Source organism: Gobius niger (assembly GCF_951799975.1).
Source record: "Gobius niger genome assembly, chromosome: 15".
Lineage (NCBI taxonomy): Eukaryota > Metazoa > Chordata > Actinopteri > Gobiiformes > Gobiidae > Gobius > Gobius niger.
This window is the reverse complement of record NC_136866.1, coordinates 9112044-9128764: the sequence shown is the minus strand read 5'-3', so window position 1 is coordinate 9128764 and position 16721 is coordinate 9112044. Positions and strand designations below refer to the sequence as shown.

The window sequence follows — 16721 nt, the reverse complement described above, 5'->3', positions numbered from 1 at the left end:
TGAGATCAGCCAAATTGTTACAGATAAAACCGATATAAATTTTGAATTCAAAAAAATTAACACGAAGCAAGTGACAATGCATTTAAACTCTATAGATATAACCAAGCCGGGAGGTATTGATGATTTGGATGGAAAACTCCTGAAAATAGTGGGCAATTACATAGCTGGACCTGCTTGCCATATTTTCAATACAAGTATAAATAAAAGCATTTTCCCGGTTTCATGGAAAACTGCTAAAGTGATCCCAATTCCGAAAAATACCACGCAAAGTTTGAATGGGTCAAACTGCAGACCAATTAGTCTGCTATCAATATTAAGTAAAATTCTTGAAAAGATTGTTACTGAACAAGTAAAACAATTCTTTACGGATAATAAGTTATTTACACAATTTCAACATGCATATCGTGTGGGCCACTCGACCGCAACTGCCCTGACACAGATGGTAGATGACTGCTTTCACTCCATTGACAACAACAATTTGGTTGGAGCTGTTTTATTAGATTTTAGTTCAGCTTTTGATTTATTAGATCATGAGTTGTTACTAGAAAAATTAAAGTATTATGGATTTTCATTACATGCTATTGGGTGGTTTTCCAGCTATCTTTCACATCGTAAACAATGCGTTTTTTACAACGGTAGTTTCTCTTTCTCAAAACGATTGCAATGTGGTGTACCTCAGGGCAGCTGTTTAGGGCCTTTACTTTTTTCGATCTTCACTAACGACCTGCCATTGGTGTTGGATCATGCTAAAGCTGTGATGTATGCAGATGATACCACGATATACCTGCCTGCTTCATCAGCTGATGTTCTGTCGAGCTCCTTAGACAGCGATCTAAAGTCTGTCGCAAGGTGGGCTCATGCAAACAAACTAGTGTTGAATACATCCAAAACAAAAAGCATTATACTGGGATCTAGTTGGAAACTAAAGGAAAAACCACAATTAGAACTTTCAGTCGATGGCACAGTGATCACTCAAGTAGAAGAAACAAAACTTCTGGGAGTTATTATGGACAGCAGACTGAAGTGGTCCAAGCATATTGATCGTACTGTTGCTGTCATGGGAAGAGAATTGGCAGTTATCAGAAGATGCTCAAATTATTTAAGCCAAAATGTTCTTTCACTAGTGATCAAGACCATTGTTCTGTCCCATTTACATTACTGCCCAGTGGTTTGGTCCAGTGCCTCCGAAAGAGATATTGAGAAGCTACAGTTAATGCAAAATAAGGCGGCACGTCTCGCGCTACGGTGCTCAAAATATACAAATATTCAAAGGTTGCACCAAACATTAGGCTGGACATTGGTGAAGAATAGACTGCACTTTGCTCTTCTTTGCTTCTTTAAAAAGATTCTTGTGTTAAAACTCCCTAAGGTTTTGTATGATGTACTTGTATTCAGCTGCTCTATACATAGGTTCAACACAAGACACGCAGTAAATGGTCATTTTACTCTTCCATCATGTCAAACCCAGACTGGACAGAAGGCTGTTATGTTCAGAGGAATGAAATCCTGGAACTCTCTGCCTAAAGACATTTCTAACATTGCAGACATAAACATTTTTAAAAAGACTCTATTGTCACACTGCAACAATTGTAATATGTTGTAATTGTGTATTTATATTTTTATGCTGTTGTGATCTGTGGTCATTGTATGAAAATGTGATTTTATAATCTGGACCCCAGGAAGACTAGCCATTGTCAAGGGCAATGGCTAATGGGGATCTTAATAAACAAACAAACAAGCTCATTATGTGCCTCGATGAGCTGCTTCCCCACTATCGTCGTGATTTTAGAGGAGATCACCACAGCTTCGGTCTCTATGGGGCACGATTTTTCAAATGAGGGTACAAAATATTCTGGCCAAGTTTGTCCTGTTTGCGAAAGAACCCCCTGTCAAACACACATCGCAACAGCAGACTACGAGTACAGCCAGTTGTGAGCTGGTTTTGCTGTTGCTGTGAGGAGACATAGAGGAAAGAACAAGATGAAATGGAAAGAGCAAATTGAAAATGACTGCGTGAGGTGAAGAGATGTCAAAGTGGACATGGAGTTGTGAGGTCAGAACTGGCACGCAGCGGGGTGGAGTCGACAATGTTCCTGTTTGCAAATCATGCACAAAGGCCTGAGGCAGTGGCTGCTACATCCTGGCTCACCGGGTGCATTTTCACGAAGAATAAAATACCACCATTTTGCCTGAGGGATGAGCAAAGGTGGAAAAGTAAATTGCAACTCTTGCAAATTGCTGGTGTTTACATCAACGTGACAAAGTAAGGCATGTGAGCAACAGCAAGCTTTGAATGAATGAACTGAATGAATGATCTTTTATTTATTTAATCTGGGAATATGCACAAAATACATTCGTCTAAAAGAGAAAAGATGCCATGTGCCATGTTAAAGCAAAAAAAAAAAAAAAAGCGAATTTCCACCCATAGTTAAACTATCTATGTAAAATTTTATACAAATTCAAACACATACAAACAATCCTTTTTGCACTCACAACTTAAAGCCAGTCCCACTTCAGAAACAATCTATTCATGGTTTGTACAAGAGATCATTTGACCAACAGTTGACCAAATGTGGTTCTGCATCTGAAACACTGCATGGTTCGAGAGATTTTCTCTGAGCTCATTGTCACAAATTTTGTCAAAGGTGGAGAAGCAATGTTATGAATTGTTTTAAATAGAGCAGAAATGTGATTAAATTTGATCAGGTTTATTATGGTTCAGACGAAAATCTTCGTCATCAATTTTTAGGGCTCTTTAATTCAATGATTCTGACAATAAAAATAAAAGACTGATATGGAAAAGTAATGACATTAAAGGAGTAGCAAAAACCAATGTCAGTTTAGTGACTAAATGTACAGTAAATATCAGCCTTTGAATTCCTAAATTGTTTATAACAATGCCAGTAAATGTTATATGTCATCAACATTAGATCCCAGACAGAAGGATATTGGTTAAAATGCAATAGCTACTGTAAGGCGAGGAACAATAATGTCAAATTAATGTGCTCATTGTGACTGTAAAAAGACTTTAATGATGTAATTGTGAAGAATCTTAGAACTTTTGTTCAAAAGTGCAAACATTTTATTTGTCAAATCAAGCTTTAAAATAAAATACAATGAATCTTGCATAATGATGCCTCTTACCTTTCATAAATGAGAAGGTCTTTCTCATCGAGAAACTCAGACAGGTTAAGTCCATATGGTTCCTTATTGTGCTGCTGCTGGATGTCCTAAAAATGAAACAATAGAAAGTGTAAGTGGCATACAGTATATCGCCATCTTGCAATGAAGACGATCAGCTGAAATACTGTATTTCTGTGCAGATAAGCATCTTTAAAACTACTAAAGATGAGATTGTTGGAACAGAATTTTTAAATGTCTTTCAAACTTTGGAGCACAATGGAGCGAGAGGGATCCTCCGAAGGATCTGTGACTTACAACAAACTGCCCTCCTGTAGTTATTCACACATTATGAGCCAAGAGGCCCAATAAATACAAAGCAATCTCAAAACAAACTCTCTTGGCAAGAACAACACATCCTATGAAAGATGAAGAACAATAAATCTGACGACTATTTCTACTTTTGTCCATAATAACAACTACGCTTTTGTCATTTCTAGTCCTTTTTAGAACCATATTGTTTGTATTGTAATACTGTAAACCATTGTTGGTGTACAGAGATTAGTCAAATGCACTAAATTATGTAGTAGTTCTGTGCAACACAGCATGCAAGTCAGTATTAAAGAAATCCATGATTAATGTATTATTATTGTGAGATTTACGAGACCTGGCTTCACATCTTGTTATGTAACAGCATGCTCCGAAAGGGACATTGTTTATTTCAATGGCTTTTTAACATTGCTGCAATAAACACAACACTTTAAACATTAGTATTGATTCACGCTGTAGGGAGTGCAAAACTAATCACTGCAATCAGAGACATTATCCAACAAACCAGAGCTAAGCAGTGTGGATAGTCTCAGAACTGTTTACAGTGTTTTACACAGTTTATTGACACAGACATACAGTACAGTCGGCGGTGTTCAATATGTGCCCATACATACTGCACACGCACACGTCGCCTCGGCTGCTCATGAAACAAGTGTGTGATTACATGCTGCACGAGCTAATGATCTCTCGCTTAAATATTTCAACAGGTTTGTGTTTTGCTGCTGCTGTGGCAATTTATTCTCAGGGACAAGCTGAAGGCAGCGACACGAGACACAGGCAATGGAGCGTGTGCTCAACACGTGAGCTCCGGCCGCACCGCCCGCTTCCAAATATTCATGAGCGATTCCAGCTGAAGGATGAGAGAAAGCAGCGAGGAGTTAATATGGATTATATGTGAAGATCTGGACATTGATACAAAAGTACACCGTGTTCATTACAGCTAATATTTAAAGATGGAGTATGCAGATTCTAAAGCAAGTATTATGAATCAAACATGTGGAAATTAGATGCAGATTTTACTGATATCAGTTGTTGTTTTTCTTTCAATTATATTTTCTAGTTATTGCACTTCCCCAACCCCTTCTGATTTAAATGAAAAGTTTCCCAGTGATTAAGATTAAATATCACAATACAAACAAGCTGTCGGGAGTTCGAGCCTGTAGGTCTGACTAACAGTTGGTCCAGGCCGCATGTCGTCCACGTGTCCCGAGTCTCCACAGGGATTACAGAGAATAGGTGGACGTGTGAAGGGAGATGGGCTTTTAAAATGTGTGAGTTTTTTTCACCCCCTAATAACAGCCCGGCGCTGAGGGAGTGACCTGCCTGCTGTCTACACTCACAAAGAGTGGCACTGAGCATCAGGAGAAAAAAAAGGCTTTTCATCTAAGTCAAGCAGTAACGCCAGCAAAAAGAAAAGAAAAAAGGTCAGACCGGTTTTTATTGAACATTGATTGTACAAGGTGAGATATGTTTGAAAAAAATATCCTGAGAAACCATTAAGCAAAAAGCAAAACAAAAACATTGAAAAAATACATTGTGCTGCAGCTGGATGTCCTAAAGTTCAGTGGACCATGAGAATTCAGAAAAACAATGTTTCCATTTACTCTGATATGTAAAAAAAAAAAGAAAAAAAAAGTTCCATAACAGGTTGAACGAACATTCATATGGGGAGTTTATGGGAAATTTACGAAATTTGGCAGAAATTTCCATTTGGTTCCAATCAAAAAATCAATGAAACCCTTGTCATAATGTTTCATGGCGGTACCATAGCAATGACCAGGACTCCCCATTTACTCTAATGTAAAAATGGTATACGAGCGATCGCTGTTATTGTTTACTTCCACAATTTTCGCCGCATGTTTTGGTGAATGGTAGGCAAAGGCTGATGCATCCAGGCCTCTAACACGGTTTTATAAAATGATTGATCTGTTACAACAAGAGAAGCAATGCCCTGTTTATGAACATTGTTTTTTGCCGATCAGAGGATTCTTATCATTTTTTTAAAACATAAAATGCCTACCACGGCCCCCGGATTTGACGACATCGCGATCACTCGAATACTGTAATTGCACAATTTTACCAAATGACAAGGGCAAATGGAAACATTGTTTTTCTCACTGCTTATACCAGGTTTCCAAAAATAAAGAGTTTTCATACTCTCCATGACAATCCCACAACAGTGGAAATCTAAACATAGTGAACCGGACTAATACTTTTTCTGTTTCTAACAAAATTTAAGAACAAAACAGAACTTGTCCACCCATTAAGATGAAGCTCTTAGCCAAGACTATGAGAGAGACTTTGGAAGCCAGCGCAGCTAGACTTTCATTATTATTATCATCGTTAAGTCGCTAAATGGGCCTCTTCATTAACTTATTGAAACGGAGAATAAAGCCTTCTTCATTGCCTATATCTGATTGATTGTCTGCCACAATCAAGAAACCCACTCTTTTTGAGTGGGTTTCTTTCCTTTTTCTCTAAACTTGGAGATAGGAGCTCCTCTATCTTCCTGTCTGACAGCCTTTTTCAAGTTAGGCTCTTGCTTCACCAGTTAACAGAGGTATTTTTTTTGAGGGATCTGCTGCTTGTAAAGGACAAGCACAAGACTGGGGATATGATTTTTTGTTTTATTTTGATCTTTTTCCTGGGGACTAGTTTTTTTGTGTGTTTTTTGTTGTTGTTTTTCTTTCCGGGGGATATGTGGTCCTACCAATTATTTGCCTATTGGTTATATACCAGTTGTTGTTGTTGTAGATCTGTTATTATACCTATCCCATGTGTCATAAACATACTTTAATTTTGACTAGCAGTGCCCCTCCTGTCAGACTTGTATCTTGGAATGTTAAAGGACTTAATGGTCCAGTGAAAGGCTGGACCATTAGGCAAAATGCTTTCAAATCTTTAACACCTTAAAACAGATATTGCATTTTTCCCAACAAATCCCTCAAGAAACTGCAGCTCCTCCAAAGCTCGAATCATCACACGGACCCCTACCTCTCATCACCCCTGTCCTACAACAACTCCACTGGTTCCCCATAAAACAAAGAATCAACTTCAAAATACTCCTCATCACATTCAAAGCACTTCATAACCTGGCCCCTCCATACATATCTGACCTCCTCCACATCGCAACTCCTGCCCGCACTCTCTGCTCCTCCTCCACTCTCAAACTCTCTGTCCCACCAGCCAAACTCATCACCATGGGGCACAGAGAATTCAGCCGCTCTGTTCCCCAGCTCTGGAACTCTCTCCCCAGCTCTGGAACTCTCTCCCCTCTGACGTCCGTACCATAGACTCTCTGCCACTCTTCAAATCCAAACTCAAAACTCACCTGTTCAGACAGTCATCACAGACTAAAGGCGTCCTGGGTCGGCCAAATCTTTCACTCCAAATTTAATTCTACAGCTATCCTGATCCATAAAAAAATAAACTTTGTCCCTCAAGAAATCACCACAGACTCCCAGGGACGGTTTGTAAAAATTACAGGCTCTATTAGCAATGTAACAATAGTCCATGTTAATTTGTATGCCCCGAACTGGGATGACGCTGATTTCTTTCAAAAGATAATATCTTTGCTCCCTGACCTCACCACTCACCACTTTATTTTGGGAGGTGACTTGAATTGTTCAGATAAGTCAGCCTATAAATATCATTCTCCAAATAAAATGGCCAAATCCATCATCTCTTGTATGGATCAAATGGGAGGGATATGGCACCACCAACACTCAAACGAGAAGCAATTCTCTTTTTACTCTCAAGTCCATAAAACGTTCCGAATTGATTATCTTTTTATTGATAAAGCTATTTTGCCTTGTGTTAGAAATATTGAATACTCAAGTATAGTGATCTCTGACCATGCGCCAGTACTTATGGACCTTTCTTTTTCACACTGTCAGTGATCACCCCTCCTTGGAGATTGAACTGCTTATTGCTCAATTATGACCAATTTTGCATATCCATCACCAAAGCTATTAACACATTTCTTGTAAATAGCTACTCTGACTCATGTCTCCTTTGGGAAACCTTAAAAGCTGCAATGCGAGGAGAAATTATTTCTTAATTTATTAAAATAAATTAAGAAAACAGAAATTAGAACAAATCATGAGAGATATTAAAGTTGAAAATAAATTAAGGTATTCATCTAACTCTGAACTTGAGAAATAAAGATTAAACTTGCAGCTACAATATAATTTACTGCTTACTTATGAGACAGAGAAAGTATGAGCACGATGAAAAGGTTGGGCGATATTTGGCGCATCATGTACTTTTTTCCTCATATTTTTTACTGTAAATATTTGTATCTGTTTCTGTGTGCGGCACTTTGGCCAACTGTACAGTTCTTAAAGTGCTTTATAAATAAAGTTGGTATGGTATGGTATGGTATGGTATGGCATCAACTGAAAAATCAAACTACTTCATGTCAAATCAAAGGTATTAAGACTGCTTCACGTGGTGACCTCCACTCCATCAGTAATTAATGAAACATTCACTCAGTTTTATAAGGAGCTGTATACATCAGAATCTCCCAAAGAGGATGCAGATATGCGGTCCTTCGTTAACGATACCAGCTATCTCTGATAGTGAATGTCTTAATCTTGAACAACCACAGACCATCGTGGAAATAAATAAGGCAATTTCCCAGATGCAAAACAGTAAGACACCTGGTCCTGATGGATATCCTATTGAATTTTATTTAAAAAAAAAAATCAAATTTATCATCTCCCCTTCTATTAAAAATGTATAATGACTGTTTGCACCAAGAATTTCTTCCTCAATCTCTGACTGTAGCCTGGGTAACTTTAATTATAAAACTTGGCAAAGATGAATTTAATCTTCCTCTTACCGCCCAATTTCCCTTCTTAACACAGACTACAAAATTCTTACCAAAACCAAAACCTTAGCCCTACGTCTTGAAAAAGTCATCCTAAACATTATATCTACTGACCAAACTAATTTCATAAAGAACCGCCACCTTTTCTCAAATAGAGAGACACCCGAAGTAGTTGTCTCTTTGGATGCGGAGAAAGCGTTTGACCGGGTGGAGTGGAGGTATATGCTGGAGGTTTTGCAAAGGTTCCACTTTTGTCCGAAGCATAGACAGTGGATAAGCCTGCTATTCACCTTAGTCTGCCCCGCCCACTTTTGCCACTTTTTGCTTTGTCTTTGCCCCTCCGTTGTACAGACACTTCCGGTCGAGCGCAAAGCCCGTTCATTTAAACGGAGAACGAGGGAAAATATTCTCCGCTCAAATCTGATGTTTAGTAGATTGATTTGTGTAAAATGTCCAATGTTCATTTGCACCAACATGTCAACACTGCACAGTTTCTCTGCGCGGCCGAAAAACGGCTTTGTTTTCGTGTAGTGACTGATTTTATGTGGACTTCTCCAGCCCCATGTTAACAGATGGGAGAAAAGGCTCGGGCACAATTCATGGCGGCGCCCACGCGAACTTCCGGAATAAGGTGAATACTCGGCACCAAGGGCTGCAGCCAGTACTAACGGGATCCACTCACCTTATTTCAGCTTGAGCAAAGGGACACGCCAAGGCTGCCCATTGAGCCCTCTTCTGTTTGCCTTAATAATTGAACCATTGTCAAAGTACGCCGATGATTTACTACTACATACACATTTGTTTATGGGTATTTGTTGGGGGGAAGGGAAAAAAAAAAAATCAAGACCTTTGTTGTTGACCTTAGTTGTAACTTGTTGTTCTGACTTGTCAATAAACAAAATAATATATAAAAAAAGCACTTGTCCACCCAGTAATATGAAGCTATGATCATTAAGGCATGGTCCATGAACCAGTGTACTTAGTATTTTTGCTTTCCTTTTTGGGGAAAAAGCTAATTTGTGGAAATTGAGAAATGGGCTGTGCCAAAGCTGAATAGTTTTCTTCAAAGTTCCCAACCTCTCAACCTAAAAGCTCAAGAGGCAGGTCTGACACTGGCGATCTCATTGTTCCTCAAACGCCTCAATGCCCTCTTACATGAACTTTAGAGGCAGATATAATGCGGTCATTTAACATCAATACAGTAATGGGTGACCCACTTCGCTTGCCTGTCAAGACACACGTCAAGAATGATCAGCAAATGAAGAGAAGACAAAAGCTGCCACAATTGATGCCATAGACTAACCTGGCTAACGCCATGCTGCTCGGATCATTTCGAACTGCACAACAGCCTGGGGACCATGGCCGAAATGTTCGCATGGATTTGGGAACCAATCACAGAACAAGAAGGGACGGCAAGACGATGACGCGCTATTCGATATGAGGAAGCTTGTCGTTTATTTACGGATAAAAAAAAAAAAGTACATTTACGGATCAAACATGACAGTAACAGACGCAACGCTATTTTTTGTTCTAAATAGTTTAGCTTGAAAGTTTACAGCGGGTACGTCATACGTCATCTCATACGATGATACGATTGGCTGTGGCTACGTGCAGACGCATGACACATTCGTAGCGCCCAATACACGGCTATGGACGATTGTAAACCACACCTCTCCTACGAGAAAATGAATTGGTGGTCCCCAGACTAAATATCACTGATTTTAGTCTGGCGTTAGCCAGGCTAGCCATAGACGCCTTTTTTCTTGACATTTTCTTGAGGAGCTGACACACTGACATAATTCTTTTAAATGTATGTACCCACCACCTCGAAATCTGGGACAAATGGAAAAAAAATCGGCTCATTCTGTGGTGTGGAAAATACTCTAATATAAATATGTAGGTTTACCGTGTCCTCTGCCCTAAGCCTGGAGGACACGGTCATGAGCCGGAGACAAAGCCCTGATCAATAAGAGAATAACTTTAAAAAGAATAAAAATTCGCAGTCAAGAAACAAAAAAACAGACAAGGGCTGACTTCATGTGCACAGAACACTGTTCCGATCCCACCATCATGGTTTCGAGTCCTAGCTCCAACAATTTGCGGAATGTCTCTCCCTGCCCTTCACTCCCTTTCACCCACTAAGGCCAAAAATCCTTAGAAAGACACAGTCAATTTCTGTGTATTGAAAGTAGTGAAGCTTCTTATGTTCGTTCTTTATCTACATCTTGAAAATTTTTGAGCTGTAATTCATAAAAACCTTTAAGTTGTTATGGAATCTTAAATTGTTTCTTCAGTAATTCTGCTCATTAAGTCCAACAAAAAGAAAGATAAGATCAGAAAAATGCTTATAAAGACGAGGCTTCTCTTCATGTGACGATAATGAAGAAATGCGGGTTACTTGGGTTAAGTAAGTTTGTAGGATAAAAGCAGCTCTAAAAAAAAAACATTTTCTAACAGCAAACGCACAAAAAATGTACAATCAAAAGCATGTATTGAAAACCAGGTCGTGGAAAAGTAGGTGAAGCAATGTTCGCGGAGCACTTTCAATTTGAGCAAACCAGCGTTTTCAAAGGATCATTAACGAGAGTGATTTACATCAACATCTTTATATGACGCAAACAGCTGAAAAGAGGGCCAACATAATAAAAGTGACAAACTGAAATGGGAATCCAAAGCACTTCTGAGAGCTGGAAGCAATAAGTACAATGGTGCCTCTGAGACGTCCCAAATGAACATAATCGAAAGTCAAAGTGAGAAGATTGAAACATGAAACGGGTATCCTTCACATAGGAAACCTTTTTAACAGTAAACCATAGTGTTGTCATTGCTGAACTTGATAACCACTAAGCTCTACATGAAACGTTAATAGATCCTACAGATAAAAGGGGGACTAGCATGAGAACAACAATCTCTGAATACCAGACCATCCACCACTTCTTCTATCACTCAAGCAAAGCACACTACGAGTCGAGGATAAACGGCTTGGGACATGAATGTCTTCTGTGTTGTCGAACCTTCCCCACAACATTTGACCCCACGCTCCCCAGTCAGACATTTACATTTTTCCCCCAGCTCCAGCCATAGAGCACATGGCATTTAGTCAATACTAAGATACCTAATTAGTCTTTAAATTATTCTAAAACATTGGCCAGGGAGAGACATTCCGCATATTGTCGGAGCCGGGACTCGAACCCATAACTCCGAGGACAAAGCTATGTTCCACTATGTGTATTGACTATTGGCCATAATCCTTTAAATGGTAAATGGTCTCAACATATATAGCGCTTTTCCACCTACATAAGGCTCTCAAAGCGCTTTGCAGCAAGGATCCACTCACCCATTCACACTCTGATTCAGACACCAGAGTACGCAGAAACTGGAGGCAAGGTGGGTGAAGTGTCTTGCCAAAGGACACAGCGACAGTGTGCACCTTCAGGAGGCCCTCATGGCAATACTGCCACAGGATTGGACCAAAACACCAGAGGATGTGAGCTCAAATGGATCAGTTTCAGGCTGTCAGTATAGTTTAGAAAACAAGTCGTTTTTACATCAACACTCCACACTATCTTAATATAATGACTTTAACACTAAGAATACTGTTCTACTTTTCTCATGCGCACAACTGAGAATCTTGATGTGCCAAAGGGTAGATAAAAATGATGAATTTGCCAAACAACAATAACCACATAGTAAAAGTAGGGGATGCAAAGATAATTGCTTGTGTACCTCTTGTGTGCGGGTGCTGTCCACAGACTCGGTCAGCAGTTTGATGGGAGTAGATCGCTGGGACACAGAGGCGTCGTCGTCCCGGTCCTCTTCCGAGTCATCCTCTGAGGAGCTGGACATGGCCTCCTCACTCGGGGCGGGGGGCGCGCTGGCTGCCGTCTTCCTCTGGATCACAGCCTCTTCCTTATTGCTCTTGTTCCTAACAGGGGAAAAAAAGAACAGCAACATGTAAACAACACATCAAATAAAATCAAAAGAGCTACATTTTTAAGTAACATAAAATAATAAAATAGGACTGTAACTTCAAAATACGGCACTTAACTCAAAAAAAATCTATTCAAAGCACAACAGAAGGCTGAGACAACCACAGAGACGTACTGAATTTGATTTCCATTCACACAAAAAATGGCCAAAATTATTATTTGATCCTTTGTGGCTTTTCTGTTTAGTTTATTTGAGCCATTTTTAAAGAGCAATGTTACCCAGGTGATTCCGACTCAAAATATACTGGAAAAAGAAAAAGGCAATGACTCTCCCGTCACAAAACCAGTGTCAGATAGATATTACGATTCAGTGACACAGTGTTATTTTCATAATGTTTATTACAAATGCTTTTGCACTCACGGCAGGACCGATTTCCCAGTTTCCTCCGGCTTCCGAACAGTGAACGGGCTCGGATCCAGTCCAACCGTCTTAGGCATAAATTCTCTTTAAGGACACAGAAAACAGAATGATCACTCTCGCTGCAGAGGGAGTTTGAGATGAGTCCAGGATAATCGCTTGGCGCTCGGGCACCGTGTTATTTTTGTTTCTAATGTACCTCGCCGAATTAGTCATCGCGATGCAGAAAGTGTCATCAAACGAGGTAATTTCGTACGGTTTGAAGAACTCCGTGTAGATGTCAATGCTCTCGTCAAAGCGGTTCACTCGCTTTGCCTCAACTTTCTTCATGGTTTCTTCACAGGGCACTGAAATCACGCACATGTGAGGGTTAAATACTGCCATAGGATTGTTTATTGGAGGGGAAAAAATCACTTAATTGTCATGTTTTGCAATCAAATCCAAATCTTGTAATTGTATTATGAGGAGATGAAAATATAATTGTTGTGGATAGAGACAACTTCAGACATTACCTTCATCATAGGGAACAGGAAGGTAGGCCAGGATCCCATGTGTCCACCACAGTGTGTAACTAAATCAAAGGACAAGCATATGCACAGTAACCTCTCTCATATTCAAAACCAACTCGCAATGACCTACATTTTTAAATTGCTGCTGGGCCACTTTCTTTGCAGCACCTGAGCAGCTTTTATTCAGTCCCAACAAGTGGTCAGACTTATTGTGGTTTGGGTGTGATTTGAACATGGCAAAAGTGCTACATTCAGCTTGTAAATGTATTCAAAATGAAAGAAAAATAAGGTCCAGATGCCATGAAGTACATTCAAACATGCAAAAGCGTAAATGGCAATAAATTACATGTGTTTTTTAAGGATTTTACAAGGTACAACACAGACAGGAAAATAGGAAAAAAATATGTGGGTTTTTTTTAAATTTCATTTTAGTACAATTTAAGCACCTGCGTCTTTCCTGCGGCAGGGCCATGGTGCTGCTCTGATGCAGGTAGAAGTCCGTGGGCAGCTCCCACAGGTGTGGCTTGGACTCGGACGGCTGGTACACCTGAAGGAATAAATTGATGGAGTCCTGTCTGTCTGCGTCTGAGGAGAGAAATTGATCCAGTGTCACGTTCGTTTGCAAAGCACCCTCTGCTCTCAAAAAACATACAAGCAATAATTTTACATACATTTTTATGATGAAAACCTTTTATTTTTAACTTGATTACATTTTCTCCACTATAATATTGAAGTAAAAGTACTTTTGCTTTTCTGCAGTAAAGTTCAGCCTCTTCTGTAACCAGGACAATTCCTTGCAAAAAATAACTTTCAATTGTGGAAAACTAACTTTTTTGCTTAAAGTCGAGCAGTTTGACTTGTGAGTGGAGTTGGTGGTTCAAATCCCGGCTCCTGCCTATGGCCGATGGTTGCACTGCTTTATGACCGTGACACTAGGGGCCGCCATTGCTCGCCATTGCTGTAGTACCTCCATATAGGGGCGGCAAAACAAGCTAGTTCTCCATTGGAAAGCATTGCACTTTAGAAACGCTCTAAACAACTGTGAATCATTTTTTAAAACTTCCTTCAGCTAGATATTGCTCCTGTGATAACGCTGTGTGTTATGAACCTGTGTATGAATGCAGTGTGTGGGTGAGTGGTGGTCAGATGGGCTGATGGTGCAGATTGACAAGCCTGGCTTCCGTCAGTCGAACAGTAGTGTCACGCTTTGAGAAACTAAAGCACAGCACAAGTGTAAGCCCTTCTCAATACTATTTTACACATTTGCTTAAAGGTCCTGTACCTTTTCTGGTAGTGGAATTGAAGTGGTTTTGTCCTCCTTCAGTCAATTGTAAAAGATGACATTTGTGAAAAGACACTGCATCTAATAAATTCATGTACTGTATGTAACATTATTGCTACAGTACCCCTGAGAAGCGACTCTGAAAGTAGTGAAACATGCTTATAAACCTCGAAAAGGATTAGGAAGAATAGGAATGAGTTTGGACACAACTAACAATTTAAAAATTATAAATAAAGAAAGTAAAATGTAAATTCTACTAATTTAAGTCAACTTTTCTTCTTAAATGAGTAGGTAAGCATAAGCAAAGTCCATTACACACACACACAGTTGTTGTAGGCTAAAGTCTCTGGTGCCGTGCTGTTTGTTTTAGCGAGCGTGAGGAGATAAGCTGGTTCTGTGTGATCAGCAAGTGGCACGTGTTTCTCATGTTGCCTTGTTTAATCCAGCCCCTGTAAAGCCACGTGATCCACCACTCCAATTAGATGATTACAGACTGATTGCGCTGTAATAGAGGCTAATTTTAAGAGGAGTCGCTGAATACGAAGAGACATGCTTTCACCCAGGAAAATCACAGCCTCTGCACGTGGAATGAGAAAAACCTTGTGTCGCCATGTATAATGTTTAAGCAATGGCGGTGAAATTAGTCATCTTCAGAGACAAAAATATAAAACTGGCCTGTGATGTATTATTGAATCGTGATGTCCAACTCTGGAGTGTGCATTGTCTGTGCTCTTCTATTAAATCTGCCCACTTTGGTCAGCCTCTGTCGCACGTGATTGACTTACAGATTTAAAGGGGGAGTATTATGCAAAATCGACTTTTTCAAGCTTTACATCATGTTATTATGTCATTCCCTCATTAAAAACATGCCTGAAGTGTTGCCTTGGCACATTCACGTATTTTTGAGTAATCTGTAAAAACTCTGATGGCGGCCATTTTAGGGATAGGTTTGCCTGAGTCCTCCTAGGAACGCCCCCACCTCCTGGAGACGCCTCAGAGCTTTCATCACCAGCCGAGTAACCAACCACTGCTCCTCAGCAGAACCCCCTCCCCACTGATGCCACAGACAGCGTGTGGAGGGGGCGTGTCGGAAAGGGTCAGAGTTTCTTAAAGAGACAGAGGCCTATTTCAAGACATTCGCTACAGCCATTTTGAGAGAGCAATTTTATACAAGGCAGTTATTCAAATTTACTGCATTTACAGACCAACGGAAGGTTTCGTCATCATTGTAGTGTGATATAGACTGGTGCTATGTGATTGAAAAAAGCATAATAGCCCTCTTTAACTAATCACAGGGAAGTGTCAACTCTCAGAAGAAGCAGGGGCTCTAAAGGCTGCAAAGCTTACACAACAACAGTGTATCAAGGTGAAAAAGAAAAGATAACTTCTCCATAAGAAAATGTGTCCTATGTGTGTGTGTGTGTCCTTGTACTGTTTTTGTTAAGTGAGGACATTTAGGGTGGTCCTCGCTTTTTTGTTTGAGGGTCAAGATGTGGTTTTAGAGTTGGGTTAGGATTAGGGGCTTAGACTTCAGGGTTAGGGTCTGGGTAATACATTATTTCTATGAGTGTCTTCACTAAGATAGCAGTACAAGATTGCGTGTGTGTGTGTGCGTGCATGTGTAAAATTCCCTCATTGTGGTGCGTTCATTTTGGACTTGATTATTAAATCTGAGAAAATTGCACACTTTAGAGCAGCACTTAAAACAGACTTGAGATAGATTTAACCGCTGACACATTTAGATACTTATTTAGACATCATTTTTAGAGTGATTATAATCTGGCATTGTCCAAATGTAATTCAGCAGTTATTACATGAAAATGGCTGCACCTTTTTTCAGGACAGGTTGACAAAACTAGTTAAAATTATTGAGACAAGAGGATACAGAGGATTTTTCTTTTTAGGTCAAGCAGCTTTGAAGATTGTTTGGTGCGCTTTTATTGTGTTTTCATGTTTGGTCCTTGTTTCTTTGTTGAACTATGATTTTGTGGACCAAGTACACTTGATGTATTTTTGATTGCATTTTGTGCATCTCAAATTTGGAGCAATCAAAAAAACCTTGATGTTTATGGGTAAAGAAAGGACAGACAAACAAATCAATACAGATATGTAATGGAGTTTCTAGGTCAAGGAGAGTGGTTTGATTTTCCTTCTCTGCACCCAATAAAAAACACTAACTTCTAAAGCCACTGAGTGATGTCAAAGCATTTATTTTAGTTTTTAAACTTGGAGACTAATAATCTTTATAAATTCAAGAAAAGAAAAGAAAACTTACAAAGGACTATGCCTCAGGTAACCCTCA

General features: G+C 39.6%; 1 protein-coding gene across 1 annotated transcript in view; it reads right to left on the bottom strand.

The window, feature by feature from the left end:
• The window catches only part of fig4a (FIG4 phosphoinositide 5-phosphatase a), a 36717-nt gene that overhangs the window by 4194 nt on the left and 15802 nt on the right, over positions 1–16721 (bottom strand). The window contains exons 16-21 of the mRNA XM_079571956.1: positions 13584–13722; positions 13141–13199; positions 12828–12975; positions 12632–12715; positions 12008–12206; positions 3145–3230 (exon numbers count right to left, since the gene is read on the bottom strand). Of these exons, the coding sequence (XP_079428082.1) occupies positions 3145–3230; positions 12008–12206; positions 12632–12715; positions 12828–12975; positions 13141–13199; positions 13584–13722 (715 nt within the window). The remainder of the gene's footprint in view (positions 1–3144; positions 3231–12007; positions 12207–12631; positions 12716–12827; positions 12976–13140; positions 13200–13583; positions 13723–16721) is intronic.